The 13,844-nt window shown below is 39.0% G+C and overlaps 1 protein-coding gene across 8 annotated transcripts in view; it reads right to left on the bottom strand.

The window, feature by feature from the left end:
* Evi5 (ecotropic viral integration site 5) overlaps positions 1 to 13,539 on the bottom strand; it is a 38,478-nt gene extending 24,939 nt beyond the window's left edge. For 4 of the 8 annotated variants that reach the window (XR_013008855.1, XR_013008853.1, XM_076422339.1 and 1 more), the window contains exons 1-5: positions 5,112 to 5,210; positions 4,349 to 4,588; positions 2,015 to 2,278; positions 1,271 to 1,535; positions 740 to 1,102 (exon numbers count right to left, since the gene is read on the bottom strand). Coding sequence is in view for 6 of the 8 variants with exons in the window: in XM_076422339.1 (XP_076278454.1) it covers positions 740 to 1,102; positions 1,271 to 1,535; positions 2,015 to 2,278; positions 4,349 to 4,588; positions 5,112 to 5,176 (1,197 nt within the window). In the remaining 2 variants the exon portion in view is untranslated. Of the gene's footprint in view, positions 1 to 739; positions 1,103 to 1,270; positions 1,536 to 2,014; positions 2,279 to 4,348; positions 4,589 to 5,111; positions 5,433 to 8,059; positions 9,218 to 10,684; positions 13,197 to 13,250 lie in introns of those variants that run through there. The other 4 variants (XM_076422352.1, XM_076422368.1, XM_076422361.1 and 1 more) reach the window with 4 other exon arrangements.
* Between the last annotated feature and the right edge of the window lie 305 nt (positions 13,540 to 13,844).

The following is a 13,844-nucleotide window of genomic DNA, read 5'->3' as shown; positions in this document are numbered from 1 at the left end:
ACTGCGGATCTTTATGCATTTATAGCAAAATTGAGAAGATGAAATTCAAAATTGTTGGAAAATTTTTAAAATTGAAGATGTCGATATATGTATAGTTTCTCCTCTATTCAAATCATTCAGGGGGGCTTTTCCAGCAGACGACGCTCGCACGTGAACACTCACACACCGCTAGACCACGTATACGTACGCGAGGATTGCAAGGGTCCGGGATTCCACTTGTAATTTCTCGATAATGCAAAGACGGGGCTTTTTAATAGTCAAAATCGCTAGATGAAAGATCAATCTAGTCCGCTGTTTGCCTCAAAAGTCGTTCTTTTACGTTTCCGAGCAATGGTTTTGCAATATTTGGCTGCATGTTGCCCGTCGCATGTTGCCCGTCAGATGGTGCTGCAGTCACGCCGGCGTACTAGCCTCTCCGACGGGCAACATGCAGCCAAATATTGAGGCAAACAGCGGACTAGATTGATCTTTCATCTAGCGATTTTGACTACTAAAAAGCCCCGTCTTTTCATTATCGAGAAATTAGAAGTGGAATCCCAGACCCTTTGCAATCCTCGCGTACGTATACGTGGTCTAGCGGTGTGTGAGTGTTCACGCGCGAGCGTCGTCTGCTGGAAAAGGCCCCCTTAAGGGAAGAAATAACATTCAATTTAGTTTCTATTCCTTGCAATCGATGCAGACAATCTTTATTTTGCACGAAGATCCGCAGTCTAGTAATAAGATAACGAACGAGTGTTACCTTCAACATGCCCTCCATGTCCAAGCTCAATAGATCTTCTTTGCCTAAATGCAGCATGGCCAGTGCAACTTTGAAAATAATCTCCATGCCCTCGGATAGAAAGACGTCAAAAATGCGACAGGCCAGTGGCAGGCTCAGCGCTGTGGTAAAAAGCGTAAGGAACCAAGATGATGCGTACATTGAGGTATGAAAACCTTGAGCCATGAAATGAGCGTGTAACTCGGGATGCGTGTCAGCGACTAAATGTTCTAGCTGATACATGCACACCCCTAACTCGGCCATACTCGGCTTGAACATATCTCGCAAACGATACTCTTGCATAAGTGCTACCAGTACAGCGAAAGCTTCCTCTTCCGGCATTTGCTGTAACAATATATCGAATACCTATTTAATTTTGAACAGTGTCGACGTATCAAGGTGTCTGTTCTTTGAACTTTTCCATATTCTTTGATGTACGTACGATATACATAATATATACTATATATATTGTATTTAAATATCCCTGTCTGGTTGTCAAGTATCAAAGAGTACCTGCATCAGGAGCAATCCTACGATAAATCCCGAACCTTGACAGTATCCCACTTCACGATCGTGAAGACTGTACGCTTTCATTACGTTGAACAGACTCTCTTGACCGAGTCCGTCTTTCTCCTTAAAAAAATCATGCTCGGGATACGTCCTCGCTATGTCCCTTCTGATTATCCTTTCGCACGCCGACGTGGCTTTGATGTACTCGGCAAATTGCTTTTTAACGGGAGAGTCGTGAGCACCGCTCAGCAGTTGCCAAACAATGCCTCTGCAATCATAGACACGAATCGAACGATCAACGATCTCGCTTGGTTCAAGCTTTACACCAGCGGTTTCTAACCCGGGAGAGGCGCGGACTATTGCCGGGGAGGTGCCAAAATTTTTGAATAGAAAATTAAAACTTCACAGTTTTTAGACTGCGGTTGCTTATGCAATTTGAAATTTTTGTACACGAATTTGAAGAAACTCTAATCAAATAAAATCTTATCTTCTGTGGTAGTAGCCTTTTTCGATCTGATATCAATTGGAATCGTACTAAATTCTGTCATATGTTATATCCTAGCATTTTTTGGAAATTTTCAACAGCGATAATTACATAAAGATCTCCGCAGTCTAATTAAATTTTTAATTATCTAAATAAATAAATTTTTTTCGGGAAGTCGTAGTAGTATAAAGGTTGGAAACCGCTGCTTCACACCATTTACCGATCGAAGTCTAAATTATAAGATGATTGAAACGGTTCGTTACCTAAAATGGTGAGGTATTCCTTGACGTACCAACTCCTTGACGAACTCTTTCCTCTTCTTCCAATGATAATCCCAATCCGCGACGATATGACCCCACAGAGTCCATGTATTTTCTTCACCGTCGACAGTAGCGTGGCGTCGGGGCGCAGCATCGCCGTTTCCTCCGCTGCCCCCCGACGCCACAGACACTTGCGATGTGTCCGAACCTTTCCTACTGTGATTGCTCTGTAGCGAGTTCAACGATTTTGCACCCGATTCGATAAGCCTGTTCAATTACATCGATTATATTTCAATTATATGTAATTATACAGGGTGAGTCTCGTAACGTGACGATCTCAAATACAGTAAAGTCGCGTTATTTCTCAGCGACCGGACCGCCTACTCACTCCACTGACGACTAACGCCGCAGGGCGGCGATGATTGATCTCGGCTCGGGTATACCGGTGTGAACCACTACTAATTGAATTACAAAACTTCTTTATTTTTCATTATTTTTTTATGGGACTTTCACCAACTTATTTCTGGCTTTTTTCTGATTACAATGACACCAAACACGATATAATTTCAACTGTATTTAGCGGTTTAATCGACGATGGCAGTTTTGAACGCAACGAAGAACAGTATATGGGAAAGAAGAGACGCGGACAGTCGCCGGCACAGTTCAAAGAAACTTGCGCCCGAAACTTTTATCGTCGATTAAACCACTAAACACAGTTGAAATTATATCGTGTTTGGTGTCATTTTAATCAGAGAAATGCCAGAAATAAGCTAGTGAAAGTCCCATAAAGGAATAATGAAAATTAAGAAGTTTGAATATTCGATTCACTCGAGTCAATGTGTGGTGTTCACACCGATATACCCGAGCCGACGTCAATCATCGCCGCCCTGCGGAGCGACTCGGCGTTGACAGGCAGTGGAGTGGGTAGGCACTGAACAACGATCGTGGACAACGAAGGAGCTTTTACTGTAATAGCTATTACATACAGTAAATGCTCTATAAACGCAAAAAGGCCGTACACGCTAAATGCAAAAAAAAATATCCCCTCCACTTTAGTAACCTGATCTCGGCTCGGGTATATCAGTGTGAACCACTACTATGTAATGCGACGCGGAGAGTCGCAGTCGCTTCGGCCGCGCGCGGTCTCTCTTTACACGCGCCGTTCTTTTCTATGTTCGGCTCGGCCTTTGAGGCTCAAAAAAATAGTGTCCCGACTACGATAAATGCAAACGAATCCCCCAAGGTTTTTGCGTTTGTAGAGGATTTACTGCAGGGGTGGCCAACCTGTGGCGCATTGGATGATTACAAGTGTCGCGTTGGATCCTTGCGTGTATACTTATTTTTTTGTAGTAAGCGACATAACTGAATCCATCTCCATATTTTCAACACCTGATAGCTCTCAGTTGAATTTATACAGCCTTCTTACTCAACAATTCGTCGCAATTTTTTGACAGTTTACAATTATAGGATGGGAATTGCAGTGTTCAAGACAGCGATCGCCCTCTCGCCCAAAAGATCATTTCTCACTATTGTAGATTGTAGATTTTCAACTAGCGTAAGTTAATTAATTTAGTTGCGTAATTGAGTTATCTCTTTTCCTCCCCTGACCGAAGCAGATCCTATCCCTATTTTCCAACCGCAGCGATGAACGTAAGAAGCTAGAAAAACTGCTTAAGTTGTATGGCGCATCTGAACTCGTATGTGAAAAAAATTTACGCATGGTATGCAGAAGGTTGGCCACCCCTGATTTACTGTATACATCTGGGAAATTATATCGATAATATCTCGTTAACTATTAGATTTATGATATACGAAGGTCAATACGTTTTCACGCAGAATTTTGTGCTTCGTCCGAGTTCGAGCAAAAATATTGAGCATTCTATTTGAAAAACTGAAGGTGACCTTCATATCTTGATAAAAAATCAAAGTAACAAAAATCAGATTGCAGCACTGTATGTCCCCTAGGAACTATGCAACATTTGTTTGAACATTTTTTGTACAACAAATAACTTACGAGTTATTTGAGATCGTCGCGTTACGAGACTTACCCTATATATGTATATAGTAATACGATTAGTCTAATCTTCAAACTGATTAGTGGGAGGAATGAAATCTCGATTAGTACAAATGCTAACTGCTACGCGTTAGTCGAATCACTAGAAGAGACCGGATGATTCTCTAATAGATTTTATAACACTAACGGTAACGGCAATGGTAATAGCAGTAAAATAAAGAAAAAAAGAAGAGGGAGAATGCTTGAATGTTGAAAGCCTGGTTTCGTTTCGTTCGCACATGCAGCGACGAACACGGTTTAGGTTGATCAGCACGATAATTCACCTATTGGCTTCCTCCAGCTTAGCTAATAGAGCCAGCTCGTCGGTAGATATTTCCTGCGTCGCAGTTATCCTCTCTTCCTCGGATGGAACCGGTGGCAAGCTGGGAAGTATTTTGCTAACCTGGTTCTTGTTCTGAGCGGACTGGTGCTGTACAGTGGTGCATAAACACAACGCGCTCATCACCTGCGGTCCATAACGCGACAATCCCAACTGTCCGGTTGTTTCACCGTTCTCCTCGACCCTGAAACAATCGGTCCCGCTTCAGATTATCTTCGAACTACATATGTATATTACGGAAGAAAAGAAAGCGTGTGTTTCTTCCATTGCAATGAAATGATTTTCCACGCGGCGCGGCGCGGCGCGACGAAAGAGATCAACGGATAACGTCGTCGTCGTCGTCGTCGTCTACGGGCCTCTCACCTCCGAGAAACGATGCGCTTTGATGTTGCGCGTATTACTACACGAACAAAATTCTCTACATTAAACAAATTTCATCGAATAGCGCACACTACATCGGAAAATTAACAAGCTGGAAGAGAAGCGGAAGTGGAAGCCGGAGCGTGGACAAGAGATCATCAAAGTCCAATTAAAGTTTAAGAATATGCTCGCGCTCTTCGACCCCCAACGAATTCTGAAAAGTCTCGATGAACACGTTCGTTAGGCGTTACACGGTCCTCCTTCTGCTCCTCCCCCCTCCTCCTCTTTCCTTTCTCTCTTAACGCTGTTCGAAGTTCGTTAAACCTCAATTAACGTGTTCATTCTACCTTTTCGAGGTTTTATTTCGTGTCCATCGCGCCGCCGCTGGTGCCAGCAGGCCACGAAGAACCATCGAGAAATTGTTCGCTCCTCGGTCGCTCGCGAAACTTTCGATAACGGAAAACTAGTCAGAGCCTGCCTGGTCGTGTATAGTTCCCTAGTTCCACGATTACATTCGATTCTTCCGCGAACGGACGTTACGCGTCGCGGCCCCTAATACTCCGGCAATTTTCCGGGAAACTATTTCGACTTCCGCGGAGAGACACATTTCTGGATATTCGACGCTACACGCCGCTCGAATTCTCTCGCTCGATCTGATCTCGATCGAACTGCGGAAATCGGTACTCGACTAATTGCAGGATCGCGGAAATTCTTTTCGCGAAAACTTTCCAAATTTCCGAAGTACGTACACTCCCGTCCATAAGTCACCGGACACTTACTCAAACTTGGATGCAGACGACTTGTTGTTATTAAAGGACCTATGTTATGAAAAGAAAATGGTACTTACTAATTTGTTCTAATGTAGAGAACATGTAAGTCAAATCTGGCCTAAATATCCAATATTTTCTAAATTTTAATTATTATCTTTATATTTTCTAATTTTTAAGAGTTAAGCGGGGTAATTGTTTTCTCATTTGGCTTCCAGAGCGCTGTCCATAATCATCTCACAATTTCTCGATCTCTTATCCAACATTTATTCACAAATAGTATATTTACAGTGAGCGTGCAAAGTATTCGTACACCTTTTAAAAACTAATAACTTTTTTATAATTGTACCAAACGACCTGATTTTTTTATAATCAATTAGAAGCATTGGTTTACAAGATGATATGCCAAAAAGATTTTCAAAAAATTATAATTTACGAGGTTACATGCAAAAATAAAAAAGGCATTTTTTAAAACTTTTTTATTTCGGCCCTTAATGAAAATTTAAAATATACAGGGTGTCCCGAATTTAAATGGAAAAACTTCGGAAGCGTGTAGGGGATCGAAAAACTAATTGTAAGACAAAAAGTCTTTTAGAGATTTGCTCGTTTTTGCTTCGTTTTGGAGAAAATCGCGAAAAAACAAACAAAACAAGTTTTCATTTTTGTACTTATTTATTCACATTTTATTTACGTTATCATCTATTCTATTCTCGTTTTCTATTTCTTTTTTTTCACAAATACAAGTGTATACAACAACTCAAGAGAGCAACTGACAAAACGAAGCAAAAACGAGCAAATCTCTAAAAGACTTTTTTGTCTTAGTTTTTCGGTCCCCAACACGCTCCTGACGTTTTGCCATTTAAATTCGGGATACCCTGTATATGTTTTGTAGATCTACGTTAGTTATACACATGCTGAAAATTTCATCGAGATCGGTTGACGCAGGAAAAAACGACACAGATCGAAAGATGTGCGATTCTGTGGATTTTAAGCAATTGATCAAAAGTGGTGTAAAATTAATTTTTCACAATTTTTAACCGCTTGTAGCTCGTGTGTATGTTAATCGATTCCGATGAAATTTTCAGCATATGTATAACTAACATATATTTTAAATTTTCATTGTGGGCCCAAATAAAAAAGTTTTAAAAAATCCCTTCTTTATTTTTGCATGTAACCTTGTAAATTATAATTTTTGGAAAATCTGTTTTGCATATCATCTCGTAAACCGATGCTTCTAATTGATTATAAACAATCAGGTCGTTTGGTACAATCACAAAAAAGTTATTAGTTTTTAAAAGGTACACGAATACTTTGTACACCCACTGTATATGTATATTTAATTTTATAATAGCTACATTTCATCAAAATGCAACAATAAAATCAAGCTGGAAGCTTGAATTCTGTAATTACTATTTTGTTGAAGATAAGTAAGTGTCCGGTGATTTATGGACGGGAGTGTACGTATATGTACTCTCTTTCGAGAATGCTATCCTCTCGTCGAGCGGTATACGAATAACCGATAATATTTTATAATATACAATATATATAATATATAATATATATTATAAGGGTGTGTGTGTGTGTGTGTGTGCGTGCGTGTGGGGATACGTATTATCCAATGTTAAGGATGTTCTGGAGGTATAATGGGAAACAAAAGTACAAGAAATTCGAAATCCATGAATATATTGGCAATGAAAGCCATTCATGAGTATATTTTGCATTAAAAAAATAGATTAATTTAAAATGCCCTCGTTTAATTAGTGAATTTCATGTTATGTTCTATTAGTATGAAAATAGTGTGAAATTAGTATTTCATGTTATATTTATTTTTTAATCAAATTGCCTTCATATTATAAAAATTACGAATAATTGTACCCTCTGATTGTAGCTATATTCAGTCGTCTACACCAGTGCTCCTCAACCTTTCTATCGCCGCGGACCGGTCACCGTTTGATAATTTTACCGCGGCCGGCTGAGGAGGGGGAGGGGACGTTGATTGTTTATATTTTAGATTGTTTTGATTTAATAATTTTAATTTAATGGGATTTAATATTCCTTGGGCGGCCCGGTACCATTTGATCGACGGACCGGGGGTTGGGGACCACTGGTCTACACAGTTGTCACGTTTCCAAGCTAGTGAGAAGGACAACACGATAAATTTGACGTTTTGTAACAGTTTATAATTTTTTGCTCTGTAACTGTTTCCGTGAATCCTAATAAATTATGAACATAATTAATTACATAGTTTTTACTATATATAAAAAAAAACTGGAGTTTCTAGTTGCGTTTTTTCAAGGTTTAAATAGGGTTTGAAGTGGAATTTTATGAATTCTCCATAAGAAGACGTGTTAAAATGTGCAAACTTTAAGTTGCTATAATTCTTAAACGGTGCAGTGAATCGAACCCAAACTTTGGTAATTGCATTAATTTAGTAAGAATTATATCTTGTCAAATTTTCCAAAATTTTGTTGCGTTTTTATATACCCCCAGAACATCCTTAAATACATGTTTAATTATCCAATAATTACGGGACTAAATTCGAGTCGCTCGAACGCATATAGACGCGTAACAGATGACGAAAGGTCGAGAAGAAAGCCAAGCAATTAGCGCGTGCGAATGAATTAGCGAACGAAAGAGTAGGCGAACGAGTGCAGGCGCGAAACACTCGCGGCTTATGCGCCGTGCACCGGCTGCACGAGATAGGATAATTTACGTTTCTTGGTATGTAGCCTGAATTCCCGTGGAATTTAAAGTCCGTCGGGCGATAAGCACGGATTAACCAACCCCTGAACTTGATCGAATACAACCGCTAACAATTCACAGATTTTTCGATTTGTCCCCCGTTTATCCATTTATCTCATTTTTTTTTTTTAGTCGAAATCGTCCAAGTTCTCACGCTCTACATTCGCTTCGACACATTTCGGATCATATGATACCACGGACTACTCGCGTATCAACCTTCACGTATAAAATCTAACGGATAAAACAACAAATTCAGAATTTTACATATCCTTAATTCTCGATCGAATGCAGATAGTACATAGATGAAGAATAATACAAAATCCCCTGCCAAGGACAATTATAAACGGGGAGTACGATTGATGTTACTAGTATTATTAACGGATAAAACGACAAACAACAAATTCCGAATTTTCGACCCGAATTAGTGTTCCTGATTTCTCAACATTTTTCATTTCTCGAGAAATGAGGCTATATTTCTCGAGAATTCTCGAGAATTTTTAATGAAATAAAAAAATATTGGAAAACTTATATTTGGATTATCGTTGATAATATTTATCGAAACCGCAAAGAACATTAACTCAATGTTTATTCCTGTCCAATATGTACATTAGGGTGGCCCTAAGCTATACTTGGAGAAACATTTTTATCGAGATACAATCCACGCAACTATTCAGTATTGTTCCTTTAGGTGAGAAAAAAATTTGTGCATAGTTTGAGATCGATCGGATAAAAGGATGACGTGGCGCACTTAAATTGAAAATTTTGAAAATTGTGAAATCCGCTTTAACTATGGAAAATGGCACATCGTTGGATTTGTCTTTTTTCTGAATAGCAATATAGAATAATTACACTGTCCAACACCGTTCCACAACTACTGTTGGGTGGTTCATATAGTGTTTTTCGCGCTGATTCCGAATCTGTTTTTAATTTTTCTTCTATACGCACAGTTTTTGAGGAACATGGCTTAAAAAAAAAACATATTTTTCAACTTTAAACAAATATTGTGGTGTTATTATAAAAGATATTGAATTGTTCCTTATAGCAAAAGATTCTGTAGACTTTCCCGAATACAGCGTTATCCAATATTAATACATTAAGGGTGGTTTCTCAAGATAAAAGTCTGCTCTTTCGCGTGGTGTAGTTCGATTTTCCGCTGGACCCTTATTTTTTTAGATAAATTCAAGAATATCCGCAAAAATTGGTGCAAAAGTAGTGTCTCTCCGTCTTTAATGATTGTTTAAACATGTTTAAACATTCATTAAACAATCATAATGTATTAATATTCGATATAACTGTATTCGGGAAAGTCTACAGAATCTTTTGCTGCAACCAACAATTCAATATCTTTTATAATAACATCACAATATTTGTTTAAAGTTGAAAAATATGTTTTTTTTCAAAGCCATGTTCCTCAAAAACTGTGCGTATAGAAGAAAAATTAAGGACAGATTCGGAATCAGCGCAAAAAACTCTATAAGAAGGACCCAACAGTAATTAGGGAACATAAAAAAAGATGAAATTTGTTGGATAGTGTGATATGACCTCCTTTAAGTAAAGATAACGATGACCTTGGAATTTCGAAATATGATTTCCAAAAAATTTATATTCACCTTATTGAACAGTGCAAATTTCTCCTCTGACATTTTTTCGTACAATCACAAGTAACAGAGATATTTAAATACCTACATTAAAATGTAGCATATTTTGACTGATGGGGTAGGATACATATGTATATGTATTTGTTCATTTCCGAAAATATGTTATGAAATAAATGAGATACATAAGAATTTTCCTAGATTTAAATTTCTCGAAAAATACTGTAATTTCTCGAGAAATGAGAAATAACAAATTATAAAATTTCTCGAGAAATTCTCGAAAAGGAACACTATCCCGAATACAGAGAGTACTTAGGTAAAGAATAATACAAAATCCCCTAGCAAGAACAATTATAAACGGGAAGTACAATGTTACTCGTATTATTAACAGATAAAACAACAAATTCCGAATTTTTCAAATATCCTTAATTCTCGATCGAATGCAGAGTACATAGGGACGAAGAATAATAGAAAATCCCCTGCCAATGACAATTATAATTATAAACGGGGAGTACGAGTATCGTTACTCGTATTAACGGATAAAACAACAAATTCCGAATTTTTCGACCCGAATTTCAGAGAGTGCATAAATGAAGAATAATACGAAATCGCCTGGCTAGGACAATTATAAACGAGGAGTACGATTGTTGTTTCTCGTATTATTGGAAAACACTTCTGTACCGTGTCAAGTGGTCCAAAGAGACTGAAATAACAGGGGCGGTCGGAGAGGTTATGTGATACACCCAGTGTGCAGTGTGCAGTGTAAGTACAGTGTACACAGTGCAGTACAGTATAATATTATAATCAGTAGCCTACGGTATCAGAGTATGTAGGATACAAAAATACATGTAGAAAATGTCTATTCCGATGTGATGATATTACGGTGTACAATTGCTCTGAACATATTAATTTTTTGTTTTGGAAAGGAGATAGGCGGGTAGAATAGCGAACGGAATCAGATGAGGATCCGAGTTACGAGATGAAATTGTTCAGAGTTTAAAGAATCAGCAAACCGGCGAAAGGTAATCGCGATGTCACGGATAACGATCGATCGCGAAAGTCTGGCAGCGCGGTCGCTTGACAAGGGCCACCGGTTAACCGGCCAATAGACGCTGATTTTATCGTTCCCTTCTCGATTAACCGACACAGTATGATCGTCAAACACGTACTGGAAAGTACGAAATGGTTTGAGGGTCGATGGAGCCCGCGCAGGCCAGGATGCTCCACATGCGCACCGACCTCTCTTTCGTAACATGTAAATAAAAGGACCAGACCGAGGGTGAGTGTCTTATTTCCTGACAAATCGAACTGGCTCCGGTTTAAAATGGAAAACGAATCTCTCGCTCTCTCTCCACAGCATAACTTTTAAATTAATCCGTACGTACATCCACAATGGGCAATTTACGCAATGCAATTTACGTTCATGCGTAATTATTACAAATCTATGTAATTTGGCCCAACTCTTTTTATTACGCGAATAGTAAGTTACTGTGATCCAGCGGTTTCCAACTTTTACACGTTTAAAATGACACGTTTTAAATAATAAAAAATTTTATTTATTTTTGTGTGTGTGTGTGTGTGTGTGCGCGCGCGTGTGTGTGTGTGTGTAGATATTATTTAGTTTTCATTAAAAAATTTTCGCGCTTCCCAGGTTGGAAACCGCTGCTGTAATCGATGAAAAAGAAATTGGAAATTCCGTGTACGCATCGCCAATTTACAGGGGAACTAAAATCATAATTACAGCGGCAACAGAAATTTAATGATATACAGAAGTGGCTCTCGAACATCTCGGAAACTGTACACAATAACGTTGCACCGCCGTCGCAAAACTTTGCATTCGATCGCGAAACGTCGACAATGCGTTTCCAGCCTAGGAAAAGGAAAGAAAAGGGACGCGGGAAATAATGAGCCGTGGAAGTACCGGTTGTATTTACACGTATTCTGTCGAAATGAAATTCGTCGTACTCTCGTTAATTCAATTAGGAGGAGCTCGTGCGCGCGACGGTTTTTTTCACCGCGATCATTACAATATGGTTTTCCTAATTGTTCCGTGGCGATGAATGACTGATCGCTTTACCGTTACGATTACACAACGCGCGGCTAGCCTCGCGAGCGTGTACCGCGTCCACGTATGTATCGCTTGTATCGTTTGTATCATTTGTACGCGTATACGTGGAAAGCAATCGTCCAAATGCGTGCGCGAACAAAGCGATCGAAATGAAAGAGGTTGTGCACCATGTCGCGGAACGCGATCATTTTTAAAGCATTCCCGTGATTTCCGCGACTCTCTTCCTTTTTCTTCCTGTACGTTCTCTACACTTCGTTTCAACGCCGCATCGTTTCTTTCAATTTCAACATCAACGTTCGCGGCTTTCAGGATACCGCTGATTCGCGACATTCACGATTTCAATGGAGTTACACTGGTTCTTCAGATTTTCGTAAACTGAAACTTCTATAATAATGTTTCTACGGGTTTCATTGATTTCTACAAGCAGATTTATAAATTAACCAATTACCTGCTCGTACTTCTACATCTAGACTCTAGTTACGTTACATACATTTAAATTTGTTGTCTCTTGTTCGATAAAGTAAAGCATTGCAGGATAGAATTTGTAGATGATCCTCGTTAACCGTGCGTACCTAGCTCACTGATATTTAGGTGCTTAACACCAACGGATCAGTTGAAATTTATACTTGTAAACTTGTACAGATTTAGTAAGCTCCAAAGTAACAAGAACAAGTTTGTAAAGCTTGCTTTTATACGCTTAAATAAACATACGACAACAACATATTGTTTGTCTCTTATCTACATTTCCTGTACAGCGTGCTGTAGGAAACATTGAAAGGCGAATACCAAGTGGATATTATCACCAATTGGCAAATATTTAGAAAGCAAATAAATTCACAGATAGAATAAAACATGTGTTTTGACGTTTTGTACGATAAATGTGGGAAATTTTAATGTTTTGGTTAACACCAGGCTTGAATGCTGATATTGTTTCTTATGAATATTTCGATAATCAGCTAGGACGTTGTGTCAGTTTTTGGTTTGATCTCGTTTTAAAATAGATTCGAATACAGGATATTCGACTTCGCAACAGAAGAAATAAATATTTTCAACGTGACATCATTAATCGTTCTCTCCTAATGTAATTTGTCGGATCACGGCGCTTTTCATCTGAACGAAATGTATGTAAGCAACAATATGTCGTGAATCGAGAAAATCGAACGCGAATGTTTGGTAACAGGTGCCTAACAATACAACGACGAAAAAGGAAAACTGTCAGAGTGGCACTTGCCCATTTTAACGAATTGTCAGGCTACCGAATTTACAACGGCCATCTGTTTCGAATATGTACAAGAACTGCTGGAAATGACTCACCTGCGGACCGATTAATATTCCATATGCTCTCCGATGAACGAATCAAGCACCGTGTCCAAAAATTAAGGTTTCCATCAGCGAAATCATTCGGAACGCCGCTTCGTGTGCAACGAGCAGGCACATACGCGGCTGTCACCACTTAAAATTGTCATCACGGATAGATCTGTTCGCACGCACTGTTGCCAACATAACGATAACCGGCAGAAAACACGTGAATAGTGTTTCTCTCAAGTATTGGATCGTCGAGACATTTTCCACGATACCTTTTTCACAAGAAAAAACAGTTCCGTGTCGTTAACGATTCCTGGAATATAGAATTGAAAAATGTTTTCCAGTAATTAGGTACGTTTCCATTACCGTATGCTATTTGCCACGGTGTACACACTTGTACACGCATGCGCCATGCGCACAGGGAATAGAAGTAGGAAGCTTACCAACTTACAATTAGATAAATGCCGTATTTCCAGATTACTTCATCTATATATCAGATGACGGATGTGGGCAAAGTGCTATAGTCTGTTGAAAAGTCGCAGTACATACCGCGAAGTTAAAGTGTAGAGTGGAAAGGGGAATCGTCATCATATAACATTCTGT

The sequence above is a fragment of the Lasioglossum baleicum genome, chromosome 1 (assembly GCF_051020765.1).
Source record: "Lasioglossum baleicum chromosome 1, iyLasBale1, whole genome shotgun sequence".
In the NCBI taxonomy this organism is placed as follows: Eukaryota; Metazoa; Arthropoda; class Insecta; order Hymenoptera; family Halictidae; genus Lasioglossum; species Lasioglossum baleicum.
This window is presented reverse-complemented; position numbering and strand designations above follow the sequence as displayed.